General features: G+C 35.0%; 1 protein-coding gene across 1 annotated transcript; it reads right to left on the bottom strand.

Annotated features, from left to right (window-relative positions):
- Positions 1-10,021: 10,021 nt before the first annotated feature.
- On the bottom strand, positions 10,022-14,561 carry LOC133519900 (uncharacterized). The gene is made up of 4 exons (XM_061854095.1): positions 13,943-14,561; positions 13,472-13,571; positions 10,863-11,294; positions 10,022-10,155 (listed from the first exon to the last, which is right to left on the bottom strand). Exons 1-4 carry the CDS (start codon positions 14,063-14,065, stop codon positions 10,073-10,075), a joined length of 738 nt encoding a protein of 245 aa, XP_061710079.1. The 5' UTR covers positions 14,066-14,561; the 3' UTR covers positions 10,022-10,072.
- Positions 14,562-19,485: the final 4,924 nt, after the last annotated feature.

Here is a 19,485-nt window from a genome sequence, read left to right as displayed (position 1 = left end):
TGTCGCGTCGGAAGCGTCGGGAGGCAATCTTTAAAAGTCAAGGGCAGGCTGATACTGGACCAATGTTAACTGGTGTTATTTAAAGAGCATACTATCGGCTAGAGGGACTTTCGAAAATGTATTTTTCCTCCACTCGTTACATCAATTCATATTGCACTTTAACAGTATTTCAATTCGTGGAAGCATTGGTTGACATTACTTATTTACTTATATATTCATATGTTGATACTTAGTACGTAGATATCGCGTCCGCGGCACCTAAAATGTATTAACGTGCATTTTTTTTGTACAAAAATTAATCAATAATAACTAGTAATTCGCCCCGAACTGAGAACTCGCGGTTCGCCAAAAAGCTACATCAATTGAATGCACCTACTTAGTCGGCAAACGACAGGTCAAAAGCCGCGTGCGATTTATTGCAACATCTGTGGAGCCCTTAACTCATAGATGTAAGTTACCATAGAGATTAAAATAATCTGTTTCTGTGGTAAGTCATAATCCTTGCGTTAAATGCCAAATACCTATATTATATTTATTTTATAAAAATCTTACTAATTATGTTAAAATCATAAAAAAATAATAATATTATAAATGTGTACACTGAGCACTTTCATTTGATACAACACTCGACCATACTTTCTTGGAAATAAGATGACCAGAATAGCAAGACCGCTCACAAATAGCCTTTTGGATTTCTAGGCTCTTCTAGCTCCATAACCCCTTGATCGAGCCTGCTCATAAATTAATGACTAAAATATAATGCCCTCAACTACACGTTTACCCAATTTCATTTAATTTAGAACAAATTTACTTTAGTTATTATCCATCAAACTGTCCTCTGATAGTTCAGCTTAAAAACATCGAAATGCCGACGACGTGCCCCTAGCCAGCCGTATGTTCCAAGTCGAATGTAAGAACTTCACTTCGCTTCGGTCGCTCGTTCGATTATCAAGAAGGAATGTAGAAAAAATGCATTCTTAGGCGTATGTCCGCGTAGCATGATAATTTAGGTAGGTATGCAAAAAAAAAACATGCCAAACAATTAATGGCTCAAAAGCTTATTAGATTTTAAGATTGAATAAATAGCAAAACAAGATTTAGCTACTTATCTTCCGGCATTTAGATGCATATAGCCGAGAGCTTTAATTACTTCGATTTGATTTATTAATCACTAATACATATAATATTGATTTATTAATACATATAATTCAAGTAGCTTACCTGACTACGTGTGGTCTACTGACCATCAATATTTAAACTTTTTAATTGGCCCTTAAATATAAGCTATGGGGTTGAATTGCATTTCAAACTGTTTTAGACGGTTTTATATTATATACTATTTTAACACTTCTGATGGAGCTAAGCTTAGCTTTAAATTCAACGGTATACAATATAGATTTCTGCAGGCTATGTAATAATTTTAGCTAGCTGCCATTGGCGTAACGTTCCCAACAAAGGAGACCTTTTTAGTGGAATGCCCTAATTAATGGTTAACGGCCAAAACAAAAATTAATGCCAGTTGTACATGAAAACCCTAGCCCAATTACCTTCTCTCAGAGCCTATAAAATTTTCAACAAAGCGTAATTGGTAGATCGAGTGGCTGATCGATCGGTATCATCGTAATTGGCTCAGTAAACTTGGAGCGCAGGTATGTAATTATAGTCTAAATCAGAAAAGAATGTCAGAGATCCGAGTAGGAAGTCAAGAGGAAGCACCTTCACGTTACGTCTCTTAAATCAAAAAGATTGGTTACAATTTATGTCGATGCGATCAGTGATAGGAACAAGGAACATTGTTTTCCTTACATGATGGATAATAACTTTCTTTTTTGAGCTTTCACTTTATTCATATATTATATATTACATGATATAAGTTAGTTTTCCGGTCGAAGCCTACCTCAGCACCCACAGAAAGGGCTTACGGCCCGATTCGAAGAATGATTAAGACAAGTTTAAGATCTTTAAAATATCAATAACTAAACGACACGTCAAAACTGACGTTTATTTCGATTCCGCTGTGATCCCAATAAGATCTACGATTATGGAAGGTAGAGACAAGGAACATAAACTCCATATACCAAAAATTGTCCGATAAAAAACCATAAATAGGCGCTAAAATACCTAGAATACTTGAGAAAAAAAATCTAATCATAGACAGCGCACTTCACTCCGTCAATAACGCCTCGGTTCTTAGCTACTCTAGCGCTACTCTGGAGAGATCTGGAACTATTATTTATAGCTGACAGCTGGACACTTTTGCAACAGTTCTGCCTAATAAGGAGATTTTGTTCCTTGCCTCTACCTTCCATATCTACGATATTTCTAACGTCAAAGCAATATTGCACGAATCGAGCTGTTTCTATCAATGATACGACATACAAACGATATCTAAATGAGAACTAGAGAGAGTCTAACATAGGTTGTAAGAAAATGAATGTACTTAATCAAAAGAATTAAAATCTACTTAAAATAACATAGATACTAAAAAATTCAGTCTATAAATTCATTTAACGTTGTTTACTTATGTTTATAAATTATGTATTTCACGAAAACTAGGTCAGTTTCAAAGTCTTAATGGAAGTATAGGTAGACTTGCCAATTTAGTAATCTGCGAACTTCAAACAATAATCTTAGCAAAATTCGCAGCATGACACAATTGGGCAATTAAAGTGCATCAAATCAACAGAAACGAAACCACAACTAATCATTATTGCTATCGATACACTTGAGATGTGAGTAAGACGAATTCTCGATGGCTGTCGTAGCAATAGTTTACAAAAGGTCTTCGGGTTCTCATAGTTTTTAATGTCAATAGTCAAATAACGCCCGGAGCTTAGCGCTTATGACAGATTACATGTGACGTAATTAGTCCTGCAACCAGCCTATTATTAACGTGCCTACATTAACACCTACGGACAGATGGCATTATGCATGAATAAACCACGATTTTTTAATAGCTACTCGTGATGAGATGATATATGCGTGATTTGCATTTGAGTTTAATTCGAGGGCATTTATTATTCTTAATAGAAACACTCACTATCTACCTATCATTTTATAGATATATATAGATGTATGCGTGAAGATAATTAATTACATTATATATTTTAATTATAATTAACATATTGGAAATGAAATGAATAATTGAGTGCTAATATGAACAGTTAAATTTATTTTATTTTTAATTTGTAATCAGGCTAGTCATGGATACACATACTCGTACGATAAGTAATCACTCGTCGCTTAAATAAAAAGAGGTTTTGTGGACATTTTCGACGGTGTCCACTACTGGCTAAATAAAATTGTTGAAGGCCTCAAGATTAAACTTAACAAACAATACAGAATAACGAAAATATGTTTCTACCTTCCGGTTTCATCATCATTCGGAAGTTCTCACTCGTAATCATTTGTAAGTCCACGAAATAAGCACCTACACCTTCAAAACCAGTATTTGCAGTTACTTTAATTAGGTATACCATATTTGGTTAATTAGTTGTGCCCATCTGCAGCTTTTATTTTACCGAGTAATCAAAATTACAGGTTATTATTGTTTATGTAAGCATCCCTTTCATATTGATTTATCTATGTCCGTAACAACTTTGACATAACAGCTGTACCTTTAATGACAGAAGAAGAAGGAAAGTCCATATTAGTGTATTGGTTACATTTTATATTGTGTTGAACTTTCTCTTGCTGGAGATATAATCGGCTTATTATTGTTATTGTTAAGGAACTTAACCGCATAATGGACTTCTGTACCAAAGAGCTAGTCCATCTGAATCAATTTATTATAAAAGCAATTAAGGAAGTAAATAAACAAAGACAGTTATAGACTGAGCAATTCATCTGAATCAGAGAAGTTATGTGGCAATCAAACAAAGACCCTTTAATTTGTACACTATGCGTAAGTGTTAAATTAATACTTGTGTGTTTACTAATATACATTTTTGAATACTTATTAAATTTAGTACCTAAATATTTGGCAAGCCAGACTTTATTCCCTATTTTATTTAAATGGGATTGCAAAGTTAGTACGAGAGTACCTACTACTTAAGAAACGCGAGGCAAGGTGAGTCACTGAGGAGTCTAGAAATATAATAATAAATATTCTTATTATATAGGTATGAATAAACGAAACCTGTATTTTCCGCAATCTTATTGTATTGAAACCAGAAACATAATAATACGTTCGCAATGTCATCAGGACACATAAATAAATCAACCTAACTTGTTAAACTTGGCACCTAAATAAGTGTTAATTGGTGTAAATTGTAATTCAGTTTAATTCGTTAAAGTAAAATAATAATTGTGTTAACATATTGTAAACTGTCCGAAATTATAAGTAAATTTTTACACATTGTATAAGTTTTAAATAATCATCATTTAATAATAATAAAATAGGTGTTATGAAACTTTTAAACATCCTCATTCTTTCTGTTTTGCAATATCAAAATGTCATGCATCCATCGACGTCGACAAGAAGATGAGCACCTTAGGCATAAAGTATCAATCAAGTAAAAGAAAGATGATGTAATATTTGACCCACAACGCAAAAACATTTGACCCATCAGTCTCAGCCAGCCATCACTAAATTTCAAATCGTCTTGCCCTCTTGCCTAAGTTAAGAACGCTGAAAGAATAAGATAATTTAGCTCAGCTTTTCTACTACAAAGTGAATTCCAGTGAATTATACACTCGCAACAAAGAATACGGGCATGAATGAAACTATATATTGTAGATAATTCTATAGTTAATAAAAGCGCTGGTGGCCTAGCGGTAAGAGCGTGCGACTTGCAATCCGGAGGTCGCGGGCTACAACCCCGGCTCGTACCAATGAGATTTTCGGAACTTATATACGAAATATCATTTGATATTTATCAGTCGCTTTTCGGTGAAGGAAAACATCGCAAGGAAACCAGACTAAGCGCAATAAGGCCTAGTTTACCTCTGGGTTGGAAGGTCAGGTGGCAGCCGCTTTCATAAAACCTAGTGCCTACACCAATTCTCGGAATTAGTTGCCAAGCGGACACCAGGCTCCCATGAGCCGTGGTAAAATGCCAGGACAACGTGAGGAAGATGATGAATTGATGATTCTATAGTTAATAAAATAACACCAAAAGTTTACAACGTTATTAATTTGTTCATTGAAGTTACTTAGCAAATAAAATATCAACAAATCTTATGTAGAAAAATTAACATTTGGTCCTCACATACAACACGAAAAAAGCTTTAAACCAGATTAATACTTCGTGTTGCCTCCACGATTCTTACAGCTTCCAGACGATTGGGCATGCCGTTTATTAAATTTCTTATGCGATGTTGCGGGATATTGGTACATTCTTCCACTAACGAATGTTTCAGTTCTCTAATTGTAGCTGGTGTGGGTTTCGACTTCTTACCCGCCTCCCAAGCTCGTCCCTACATGCTCAATCGGATTTAAGTCCGGGCTTCTCGAGGGCCAGTTCATACAATTAATGCCAACTTTCAACTTCAAAATTTACAAATATAGATAGCATTACTAATTCTAATGCTTCCATTAGTTACATGTTCCATACGTCATGTCCAGTCACATATACATAGTTATAAATAATATATATATGCGGTAAGCCTACTACCGGCCGATTCGAACGTACTCGTATACTGACATCAGAATGACATCTAACTGGTGTCATTCTGCTATCGTGCATTTCGCTCTAACTTATTCGTACATGTATTCACGCGGGCGAGACGCATGATAACTAAACGACATCATTCACATATAATTATGTAACCTACGTTCGAATTATCCTAATAGTAAAATTAATTCCGATCCGATAACACATTTAAGTGTCCTCTTACTAAGCTTAATAAAATTATCTGGCCATCAGCACGAATACTTAACATAAATTTAAAACAATATTCGCACTGTATCCATTTTCATTGCCATAGCTGTCAATAAATATGCGGACATATGGCCACATAGCAACTTATGTATATTATACACATGGGTAATTCAAAGTCTTACAATATTCAGAATAAGTTACCATACTCAAGTGCGTGAGCTTGATGAATTCTTCGAAAATCGTGGTACGATAGTTATCGAATTCCTTTTGCTCCGGCGGTATGAAGCTATGAAGTTTGCCATCATTATAGGTCACGACCCTCGCAATATAAAAGTGTACAATGTCTGCAAAGCTTGCTATGTAAGCATTCGAATGGATATTTTACATCACTTCATTCTTTAAAAAGATAATTTCTTACCATGTAATTTATAATTAATTTGCATCTCGTGTAATTTCATAATTTACGACATAAATATATGAACGTTCCCTGGATTATTATCTAGTTGTAGAGTTCCACCATGCACGATCAACAAAATTATCAAAGTAAAATATGGTGGCGGCAACTTGGCAACGGCATATTGCGCTACATACAAGAGCTGTAGAAGTAGCGCTGTATATGAAAATAAAAGAAAATTTTAGCGAACCACAATGACCTTTACAAACGGTTCGGTACAACAGGCCCTAAATTAAATGAAGCTATAAAGCCGCATACTTACGATGCTAATATTTACATAGTTAACCTGGGTTTATTCCATAAATTATTTATAGTATCGAGACCGATATTACACAGGATGGCCAAAAATACGTTGTTTCTTTTTAACAGCGACACATTGTTAATAAGTTTAGCACGTTTGAGTTTTAAAGCTAAAAGTGGATATTTTGAAAATAATATTTTGTTTTATTTAAAAGAATGTAGTTATAAATTTTAATGATATGATGTATAAGACGTGAAAGTATGAAATAGTTATTTGTGTCCCAAGGGCGGAAAAGTAGGACATTGCGTGCCGCGTGTAAAATTGGGGCGGAAAGCATCAACTTTACTCCCGCTGCGCTAAACAAAGTTGCCGCTTTCCGCCTCCGACGAGCAGAAAAATAGTATGCGCACCACGGGAGGAATCGCGCAGGACATTCCATCCCGCGTGTTTGCCAACATACACGCGGCACACAATGTCCTACTTTTCCTCCTTTGGGGCACAAATAACTATTGTCAACGTACTATTTTGGACCATGCTGTATGTCCGCGCGCATTTTAAGAATGCTATGTTTTACAACTTGCCACTTTAGCTTCACACATAAAGTGGATGTCTTTACTTCAAACACAAGTTTTTACACCGTGTAAAATTAGCATATATGCAACAGAATACTATGTAATCAAATCATATGTTAGTCACAGTTGCTCGTTATTTTAACGGGATTCTGAAATATCGAATAAAGATTTTGCAACCGGCCTAAAACGGTTGACTTGCAAAATACCTGCAAATCTATAATTGTTTATTAGGTGATTATTTTTATACACAAAGAATAAACTGTTGTGATTATGAAATACGGAATTCACCTATTGACAGTGCAATAATTTCTTTTTATAGTAATTTTGTGTTCACGAGGAGGATATACTCGTAAAACTAATAATAAAAATTTCAACATTTTGTCTTAGGCGGAATCATTATTATACTTTTTCCAAATAAATCTGTCTGGTCTAGTGGGCAGTGACCCTGGCTATGAAGCTGATGGTCGCAGGTTCGAATCCCGGTATGGGCATTTATTTGTGTGATGAACACAGACATTTGTTCCTGAGTCATAAATGTTTTATATGTATTAAAGTACGAGTATGTATTTATCAATATACGTATGTATCGTCGCTTAGTACCCATAGTACAAGTTTGGGGCTAGGTTATGTATTTAATTGCCTGAGTACCTACAATTCGTCGAAAATTATGGCACAAAACTCTGACTGCAATATGCATTTGCTCGCGCTTACAATGGAATAGCAATAATCGATTAATACAGACACCTCGTGGCAGATGAGCTTGCATTGGATTCCGATTTCAATTATTCAGAGTCACGACTTGATCTTGAATTAACTTGCATACCTTGCATAAATATTATTATAAAGGTATTTCATGGTGGCATGTTAAGCTAAACTTTTGATAGGTATTGCACTTTTATATACTTATAGTTATAGGATTATTCATTGTAATTGTTGAATTGGATTGCTGGATAACTATTTAAAAAAAAATCTTCACAAGTCTAAGGCCCAAAGAAGGACTTTTTTATATGAGTTTATGTAAATTTCGCCAAAACCAAACGAAAATTTGACTAAGCTTTACTTTACCTACCCCTTACCACCGTCTCTAAGGGCCACTTGCACCATCCAGGGTTTGCGACTAGCTCGGAGTTAACCGTTAACACAAGGTTAAATTGTACTGGTAACTCCGGGTTTAACCGGTTAACCCCGAGTTAGTGGCTCTGCCCTGGATGGCGCAAGTGACCCTAACAAAATCCTCAAACTCTGTGAAACCTCCTAAAAACTTGTATATCAATGACGTACGCTGTAGATTTGTGGATTACATTATTCAGGCGCTGTATTGATAACTTACACCCTATACAGTTGGCTGTATTTACATCGAGCCCACTTTGCCATGCCTTTCACATAAGGCGTTATTTAGCATTTGATAATAATACAGGCTGTAAATTTAGTCACCTACAATAATTTACGGGGTAAATATATGTATAGGTCACAAAAAAATCGACTCTCCCATAAATTTTTGCTGGCTGATGTTGATATCTTGAATGGGAGAGTCATTGTTTTTCCATTTCGGTGTTGGACAGTATGACCTATATATTATTCACCCTGTTAATTATTGCAGGTTACTAAATATACACCCTATATAATTTTGTTTTTTAATAATAAACAACAATTAAATAGACGCTAAACTCTTACCATTTTGGAACAGCGTATGTGAGTTTAATTAATCGATAAGATACAGATAAGCGTTATTAACTCTAATTACTTAAACATTTCAACTAAATTGGCTATAGCTATACCGATTTTTTTAACTCAAATAAGCTGGGACCCTGCCAGTCACCTCGTCAGAGTTATTTTGATTTTGATAGCGAGTCCGGATATTGTATTTTTCTTAGTCGTATACTCTTGTCATAGTTTTTGTAGTCATTGAGGTCATTTCATGGCCTTTTTTATTGTATTGTATTTCGAGGGCTGAGAGGTTAAACCCGATAAATCAAAATATTTTTTCATTCAAATTAGAACTCCACGATGTCACATATAGTTTCAATTTCAAATACCCTTTTGCTCGAGTTTGACCACCCACGACTCGATTTTAATGTTTATGCACACACAGATGGCGATTATTGCTTGCGACTGCGATGGCAGATTAAGGGTGGCGTGAGGGTTGAAATATTATAGAACACCGAAAACAACATCAAATGATATGCCTACCTCCAAAAATCCGTGGCCTCTTACAAAGATGTTGCTACGAATTTACTAAGTATGTCAATAAGTCTCTCAACGATAAGTTCTCAATGAAGACGACGGCTCTACATTAAGAATGAAAGTAAAATTTGAATGATTATTCAAAATAGCAGCCATTTTTGAGATTAAACTATCGTGAGTAATAAAACCGAAGAATCTCATTAAAGGGGCGTGATACAGTTCCATGAAAAATCCATATTTTAACTCAAAATATTTTTAAATTGGAAATTGTCACTAATACCCGATACTAAAATGTGCAATTCCCAATAATAGTTTCCATCATATTATTGCAAATAATATTTTGATTTTGCCAATCCCTTTTCTTATTCTTAGTCTTTACCTATATATGAAGTAACAAAATAAGGAAAAGTGAGGTAAGCGTATTCAGGTGATTCCGAAAGGAATAAAACACTAATATATACTATATACCAACAATAATTCCTAAAAGGGACTCTTATTACAACGGAATGTGCGATTTTTTTTATTAGGAAAAGGTAAGCATTTGACCACAATTTCACCTGATAATAAGTGCCGATGCAGTCTAGGATGGAACATGCTTACCTAAAAGATGTCTATTCACTCTTGATTTCAAATGATTTTCGGGTAAGTAAGGGATTACCCAATTTCCGAAATTACCCGAATATATCTATCATCACAGACCCTTGCAGATGTTTTTGACAAAGTAGAGAATTAAATCAAAACAAACACGTGTATTGAATAATTTAATATTATTAAGATATACAGTTACTATCTATACTAACTATTCAAATTGGAACGGGTAGGGTTCATACTCGTCGATGCCGAATCCCTCGTAGTCGGGAAACTGTGGGCCAACCTTGGCAACTGCAAAAGAAGCATTCCTTAACAAACAATACAAATGAACACAATAGGATTACGAATCGTTTACTGACGCTAATTGCATCTGATACGCGTAACGTGTCTGTTTGTTAAATGTGGTGTTAATGGCCTAGGTAATCATTAGCGGTATTGGGAAATTGAAATTCGCTGTTTAGAATATTACGAAATAAAAAGTTGACTTAAACTAAAAGCTGGCTTATTATGAAGAATAATTTGTCTCATATCCTATACTCTCACATGTCAGCATTATTCTGATTGGATTATTAGTGATCTATACCGTTTAGTTAATTATTATCTTTGAGTAATAATGATAAAGTAATTGATTCATTATAATATGTCATGATTATTTTAAAATATAGGTTAAGTTATAAAACTAAAATGAAGTAAGTCTGGCGTCTACTTTTACAAAAAATTGTCAGAACCGGGTTTTATTCTTAAATAATTTCCCTATTTTCTTCCACAAAATTGTATCCATTACCAAGATACATACGGCATGATTCGGACTTTAAGATACGTCAAACATTTGCTAATACGATGTAGATTAGATATGTTAGTGTTAAAAGTGACGTTTCTTCAAACAAAACTGTCACTCTTAATCCAATCTAATCCATATCGTATGTTTGCGAATTTTTTTACGTATCTTAAAGGTCATATCGGGCCGTTAGTATTATTAAAAATTCTCAGATACTTACAAATAGGGCCAGGTCCAAATATTCGCTTAGGATAAATTTCTACGGGAATGGGCACAGGTTTTTCTAAATAGCGTACGACTGGTCCACGAGCGACTACTCCTTGAGGTAGGCCATGTGGAATTCCTTGTGGTATTCCTTGAGGTACCGCTTGAGTTATCCCTTGATGTATTCCTTGTGGTATTCCTTGAGGTATCCCTTGGGGTATTCCTTGGGGTATTCCCTGGGGTATTCCCTGTGGTATTCCTTGATATCCCTGAGGTATGGCTTGAGGAATGATTTGCGGTGCAGGTTGATGTTGACTATGATGAGGCGGTGGTGCTGCGTGAAGACTCGGTCCACTTTTCGAGACTACGGCGTTAAATCCGTGGACAGGGTCCGCCGTGTAATCGACCGTCCGAACGGAGCCGTCGGGTTCCACTAGGGAATATTGTCCTGGAAAATGTTAATTTCACTTTATTTGAATGGTAGATTAGATAAGATTTTAACTTTTGTATTTGTAAGAAAGGGAAAAAACATAAATTAACATATTAAGCCTTGTAAAGTTTTATGAATAAGGGGGTCAATATTTAAAAAAAAACACTGTTGATTAGATGGATTTTTGGTACAGTCACGTCTAGAAAAGCTTGATACGAACAAATCCCCAAAAATATGAAAACTCCACCTTATTACCCATACATTAGGAGGAAAGTCTAGCACGTGATCGTTTTTTTATAACTACATTTTTTATACTACGTCGGTGGCAAACAAGCATACGGCCTGATGGTAAGCAGTCTCCGTAGCCTATGTACGCAACTCCAGAGGAGTTACATGCGCGTTGCCGACCCTAAACCCGCCCCCCCCTCGTTGAGCTCTGGCAACCTAACTCAAAAATCAGAATCCATATAAAAAGAAAAAATGTTTTTCCACTTCTAAATACTTTCCATTCTTCATGATTTTTAGTATGTCATTGGAACAATGAAAAACTAGGTTTATAGTTTTTCTTTTTTCAACTTTTTTTTTGTTTAAAAAAAGCGTAACCAGTACCTAAACCGATATACATATAATAGAATATACTATGTTGGAGCGATCGAGATCATCATCAAAGTGATTAATTAAGATTTAGTTAGTGGAAACCATTTTCTCCCGAAATGGAATTTCATAGAAAAAGTACCGTTATTTCGATAGGATCGCAAATCTATTCTTACCTCTTAAGTGTGGCTACCACCAGTTCAGCACTGACATAAATGCTATCGAGAACGTAACTTACTTTCCATGCCATTTCGTACTTGCATATAAGTGCAAGAGAGATGTATAGAAAGTAAATTACATTCTCGATAGCCTATATGTCAGTTTTGACATTGTAAGTGACTCATGGTACGGGTAAAGGTGTATTTTTGGCACTTTGTCATCTGTATCTATATTTTCAGACTTGACCGTACCTTTATATTGCAAAATACATATAAAATTTTGCCGTTTCTCCTGACTGACAACCAAACATTTTCCGTTTTTCTAACTAATCGTACTCTAAAATTTCTAACTCGTACATAAAATAAGTATATCATACCGATGCGATATTTAAAGCAATTAATGCTCAAAATAAGTAACAGTTTAAAAACGGAGAGTTTATATTACTAAATTTACAATTCAATGTGTCATTATTTTTAACAATATTTTCCCATTGCTAGAGCCTTTTTCCGTGTAATATATTGCCCTTTCCTAAACATTGCACTATTGTTTAATAAATCGGCGAGTACAACGTAGTTTAGCAAACAATGCCATGCAAACAGTCAGAGATCAAGATAAAGTAGTTACTGTGCCTCGTAGTTAATACTCTGGGAACTGCGATTGTATGTGATGTACATTATTGTTTCTCAGCTGCATAACTTTTATAAGTATACATGTATGTACTTTTTGATGTTGAATTATGATCAAAGGGTAAGTTTGGTTTTTTTTTAAATTATGTACTTATTCAAAATATCAAACCTGCCAATTGTGGGGCATATTAAAAAAAACACCTTATGTGTAAACCGGTTTTAAAATGCCGGGCAACAATTATCTATCGAATAGTATATCTACTTCCCTTTTTTTTAATTTTCCCGATATTACTGTCTTATATACTTCTAGGAACTTAACTTACTGTAATAAAAAACTATTTTTGTTTATTATGGGTACCGAAAGATTATTACTATGCCCAGGAAAAACACTTATTCAAAAAAACGTTTTGATTGCACCAAAAATCTACCTAGGCGGCTACTTCAATCAACTTGATAGTGTTAGTAGTTTATTAGTAGATTGTGTCACAAGGGAGGAAAATGACATGTACGGCGAGGGCGAACATTGAATTCTGAATAAAGCGAAGGATTCTAAAATAGAATTCTGAGCGTAATGAGGGATTCAAGTGTTAACGCCCATTGTGTAAATAATTTTGCTACCATGTGACACATACTGGTTTTCACATCACGTATATGAGGAAATTAAGTATTATATTTCAAAATATTTTTTAAGCCAAAAAATCCATGTAAAAAAATGTCCTAGAAAAAAACAGAAAAGTGCTACTTTGATCCCTCCTAACAGGGAAGAAAATCCCTTTCCTGAATAGGTAATGTGAAACAAATTATTATTTCATATACCTTTGACAACATCCCCGTCTCGTGTCTCGTGTTGTGACTTCACGTCGCCGGTGCTATGATCTGCGACTCCGTAATTGAAGGCGTATCTGGGACGATCTTGCTGAAATGCAGTGAATCTTTTGTAAAGCACTTGTCAACATCTCTTAATCATTGTGGATATATTCAATTCTGACTAAACGAATACATTTATAAAACAAGCGCAACTTGACACCGACCGCCTTTTTATGTCCAGTATTACCGTTAAATTATATGTGCGTTACTAAGAATTTATATTTTTCAGGTTATATTTCATCCGAAAATTAACAACACTAAACTTTTTTTCACACTACTTGGTACGAATGGAACATATAAATTTTAATTTTAAAGTAAACATGGCTATGTATTAATACGTCACTATAGACTATATTGATTAAAGTACCTTAACTATTTCTTGATGATTATCAACCCCTCACTACAAATAAATACACTTACATAATATCCTTCATAACTTCCAACTTCTATCGGCGGTTGAAAAACTCCTTTATATTTGGGATTAGGAACCGCCTGCGCCACTGCAGCTATCACCACCAACGTTACACACTCTAAGCAATACATTATGCAAACACTACTCAAATGCGACTGCGGAGCTGAATGGCTGATCCCTGAATAAAACAATAGAGGGTGTACGGGTACTTATATGTGGCCTTATTTGTCAGTGAGCGCCAGCCTTGGGCACGGCTTCCGAAAATGAAGTTTCCTTGCGCGGACGCGGCGGCTAATTGAGAAAATTTTCGCAGGCCACAATGGTCGCATGTAGATTACGTTGCAACACCATACTGCCTTTATGGGAGCTGTTCCATCTCGGGACAGGTGCATCGCGTGGCCAGATTTTATGAAACGAGTTTATATTTCGTTGTGGATTTAGAATACTCATGATTACTATTTTTACACAATGTAAATCGAACTTGCTATGTGAACATCAGATTTCTATTAAGGTACCCTTGTACGAGTACAAATATGTATGCAAGGGTGCTAACCTAATATTTTTTCTGACTGTGACTACTAATTGAAGTCCTCCGCAATGCTGGATAAAAAAATATAACATCCACATATGTAAATAGCCAACAGTTCCTTATAAAGGTCTAAGTAAGTCTTGAAATTATATCGTTTAAATTATAGTCTAAAACAAGTATATCCGGTTTTCGCTGAAACTCAGCGTATATATTTAATATTTGATTATGAAGTGTGTATTGATTTGATATCTCTTTGGAAATATGTATTTTTTTATTCTATTTCCTTTACATACACAGAACATTATATATTTGATTCAGATATTTTGGAGGTGTGTGTGGAGCTGAAGCCAACATGTAGATCCCCTTTCGACAATTTAATGAAATGTAAGGGATACATTGTGCCGATGATGTCCATGCCTACGTATGCCCCATGCACGTAGAGGCAGCAGCAGCACCCGCCCGGGTGTATAAGTAAAGACTATTGAGAGTTGATGAAATCTAAAATATACTAGACTACTACTTGATGGAAGCTATATAATAAAACTATATTCAATTTTATTTCCGACAAACCGTAACTCGCCTTTACAAGATGGACCCCCAAAAAAACCGGCAGCTTTCATTGCTCAAGGGCAACATCGGTGTAAAAGAATGTGGGTAGATTGTAGTAACACTGGACATTAAACATGTATGCATCTGGCTATTAACATTTCCAAATTCTAAATTATTTTTTATCATACCCAATTTTAAGTTGAAATTAAATTTTAATTGAAATTTATTGTCATCCTACCAAAGATTTAGCTAAAGAGATCAAAAACCTCTTTTCAAATTAACAGTCATAAATAACTAAAGCCTTATGAGCAATACGCTGTCAATTTGTCACTGTCAAATTGTTAAATTTCCCGCCAAAGCGATGGCACTTGACGTACACCTACTTCCCTTCAATAAAAATAGGTGTCCATATATCCAGTAGCTATTTAGTTTAACAATATCATTAAGTGTAGTTAATTAGACGGCGAAGTAAATTTCATGAAATCTTGCGTATTGAATTCTATTTAGGTTGGTAAAATTTTATATTTTTGAACTCCTGATCACCGATTAAATTTCATCGTATATAGATGGTTAGGAAAACCATAGAGCCACAGGCATAAGTTAGGTAAGGTTTGAGGAATCCAGGATCGTAATTTAACGAGTCGACATCGTACTGTGATTTATTTAATACGATTATTCTTGTATCCTCTTGTACTGGAGATTAAATTAAACGAAGCAGAATCATAGCGATAGTTCAAGAACGCGATATAATTTATAAGGGACAAATATGACGGTTATCAATTAGTAACATAGACCTACCGGGATTCATAAAGTGCACATTTCACATGCAAGAAATAATTCATTCGAATTGATTGATCAAAAACCAAAATAGTAGTAGAGGTATTAAGTACTTAATATTCATTGCAATAAAACATATAAATCAGGTGAAAACTTGGCAGATTGCATAAAGTATTCTAAATTGTACTGAATATAATACGAGTATTCTACCTGATAAAAGACATCCGGCTATTACCGTCAGGCATTAACATACATGTGATAATTATAATATGGCTGTCCCTTATAAAGGACTCAGGGACCCAAGAGAGTAATCTATTCATAATTATTTAAAAGAGTCATGGACAAATTTGTGATGGTATGTTTATGACAAAACAAACCTTAAATCACAGATGGTAATGCTAATATAATACCATTTGCAAAATTATGTTACATTCATTTCTTCATTAAGAAGAGGTCCTCGATAAAACAAAACTATTGAATTAGTACCTTCATGCTGATTTAACTAGACGTTCTTTTTTTCGATGAGACAGGATATCCGAACCATTAAACCCACAAGGAATTGTTGATGTTTAACTTTAGCTAATCATGAATGACGAAAATTAGACACGTCGTGCTGTTGTTTTTTTAATTACTAGGATTTACATCAAAAGGTGTTTACTGTTGACCTGTTCAGCTTCACCCACACTTTGTATTTAAGATATATATTTTACCGGTATTTGTTGAAAAAATTGGGTTATTGCAACAATAGATAAATATAGGTAAACGTGAATATGTTTGTTTTTTCATTGCAAATCCTGTTAATTCCTAGTTTTCTGCAGTTTTATTTCCTTAATGCGGAATACACATACATATATTGGGCTAACGTAGATTAATATAAAAGCCAGTCTGATGGGTCAATTTTTAGCTACCATGTGATTAAATTGATAATTTTATTGTGTGGTGTGGACGCAATAATGAAATCCATTGGCTCACGGAGTACTACGAGTGAATTTTTTTTACGAGTATTTTTTTTGGATGAGATTCAGAATCAAATTGCCAATTTAATTTGTGAACAAATTGGTACTTTGATTGTCTGGTTATGCATTAGAGGGAGCAAGCGATATTTCGTTTTCATTCCACCTCATAGCTGCGTCTTTGATTGGTCTACTTTGGCCCACTATATATAAGTACTTGGCACAAAATTAGGAATAAATATAGAATTATAGACCATTGTTAGACAAAATGTAGGCTTAATAGTCTGCAAGTGTTTTATACGAAAATTTCGAAAAAAGTCGAGTGCTGGTCCGAAACCTTTTGGTTCCAAGTCAAAAAACATTTATTTTTGCATAATAACACTAAAGTTGATCCCACCAAGTGGGTTATGCGTAGTTCACTTGGAAAGTTGGAACAAAAGGGTAATAATTTATCCAAACGCTATTATTTGTATAACACCATGACTACCATGAGGACAGCCTTCGCATGTGTTTGTATCTACTCAAAAGCATTATCTCAATGTAATCTTTATAGTTTCATTGTTAAACACGGTTCCGTGTAAGTAAGTGTCCTTGCGAAATTTTGAAAACTCCAGTTAATACAAGAAAATGTCAAATCTTCTAATAACCGGTATTATAAAATTTTTACCACAATCTTATTTGTTAATAATTACACTGTTCATCACACACATAAATGTCCTTACCGGGATTCGGACCCAGGACCATCGGCTTCATAGGCAAGGTCACTACCCACTAGGCCAGGCCGGTCATAGTCATAGTCATACTAATTTATTAATAATATAAATATTACACGTCAGGTTATTAATCAAGGCATTATTCAGTAACAACATAGCATTCAAATTAATTAAAATATTCCGATAGGTATAATGTCAATTATTCAATTAAATTATTAAAACAGGCATTATTAAGTAACAATATAACATTCAAAAGGTCTTTAAAAGTATTAGTATTTAGTAGTTTGGCAGTTGATATTAATGCGTCATTTTTTTAAATCATCACTTACTACTTAGTCCTGTCTTATCATAATTTGATCGAACAAGAGCGTCACAATACAATATCTGAACATTTCGAACCGATGTATTTATGTCCTTCTATTATGAGACTAATTCTAATTACTTTACGTAACAGTACGCAACACAGCATACTCATTCACAAAGAGTATTGTGTAGGTACTTATGACAAATTCTTGCGGTACTTTTGTCGATGAATTTGTTTTTCTCTTTGCGATTGTCTGGCAATAGATACTATTATTGATTTGACACAAAGACCACCTCAACTACTGAGCAAAGCACATAAAGCAATTGAGGTCAACACACACAAAAAATGTGTAGCTGTAAGTAGTAAGTAGCTACTGGCCTAGCGGTAAGAGCGTGCGACTTGCAATCCGGAGGTCGCGGGTTCAAACCCCGGCTCGTATCAACGAGTTTATCGGAACTTATGTACGAAATATACATATATGTGTAAGTAACTAAAGGGGCCCACGTCTGGCAAAACTATTAATCAGTGGGCCTCTTAATATAAAATCGTTATTTTCCAGAGAACGTGAGTCTTTACAATAACATGAGACAAGAACAATTGTTTAAATTTATAGGTACTTTATTAAAGAACTCTCCTTCACATTTTAAACACATGTTAAAGCACAATGAAAAAAAGAAAGGAAAATGTGAAACAAGTGAGCAAAAACAGTTTGTTAACGATCCATTCCATGTCAAAAGCGACCCGGCACTGCCATTCATAACGCAGGGCTGATACCATCGTGTTTCCATACAGACGCAATGTATGCTGACTTATCAGACATCAATATGAATAAATGCAGGGAACGCATTTCTGAATACATTCTTAGTGAAGAAAATTGTATGATGTAAAGTCCTTGTCTATAATGTACCATATATCTTGTGAGAATGTCACGGCGTTTTATGTCTGCTCTGCTTAGTATCGTTTTCTGATTTTCCGTTGGGCGATTTCTGATCACCTGGATCATTGGAGTAAATCGTCGTAGCTTCTTAGATATAGAATAGTTAATGGCTTAGTCAATTTTTCTTTAGTACCTATATGATATTTACTACTTAACTGATGCCCGCAATTTCGTACGCATGGATTTGTATGTCGATTGTTATATATTCTACATGAGCATAGATATAGTAGTAGTTTATAATAATTTTACAACGCATGACACGTCATTTGTCTGTTTCTGACACACCTTCGAGCAACACCGGGAAGGGGGTCAGCATTCGCACTATTTCGTCTCTGCCGAAGCACATGCCCAACTGGGCATAGCGCGGTGCTTGTCCGTACACAAAAAGAGATCGAGGTGTGCAAGAGTTGTCTTTGACGTGTCATTTTTTAAATTTTTCCCCCTGAAAAAAAAATAGCAGAACGATTTGTACGGTAAGATATATGGTTTGAACTCCTCCCTTCCGACGTTTCGGAAACCGGTATGGGTCGAAGGTCACAACTTAACGAAGTGACAGTTTCAAGCTCCTTACTCAAAAAAAACCGATCGACAGACGGTCGGACGGACGAAAGTGTAAGGGTTCTGTTTTTGCCTTTTAGGCTACGGAATGATTAAAATGAAAACAAAAAAACGTATACGAAATTCAAGATGTATTTGGGATTGCGATTAAACTTGTGGCATTTTCAACACGTGGATTCAACAGAACGTTCAATCTGTCATGTTAGGCACCTTTTTTATTTCTCGAGGCAC

The sequence above is a fragment of the Cydia pomonella genome, chromosome 7, assembly GCF_033807575.1.
Source record: "Cydia pomonella isolate Wapato2018A chromosome 7, ilCydPomo1, whole genome shotgun sequence".
NCBI lineage: Eukaryota > Metazoa > Arthropoda > Insecta > Lepidoptera > Tortricidae > Cydia > Cydia pomonella.
The sequence above is the reverse complement of the archived record's forward strand: the minus strand, read 5'-3'. Positions and strand labels throughout refer to the sequence as shown.

Coding starts and splice junctions, on each gene's coding strand:
- LOC133519900 (XM_061854095.1), bottom strand. CDS start 14,065: ATGTATTGCTTAGAGTGTGTAACGTTGGTGGTGATAGCTGCAGTGGCG. Junction 11,295..13,471: donor AGACGGGGATGTTGTCAAAG/GTATATGAAATA, acceptor AACATTTTCCAG/GACAATATTCCCTAGTGGAA. Junction 10,156..10,862: donor ATTTGGACCTGGCCCTATTT/GTAAGTATCTGA, acceptor CTTCTTTTGCAG/TTGCCAAGGTTGGCCCACAG.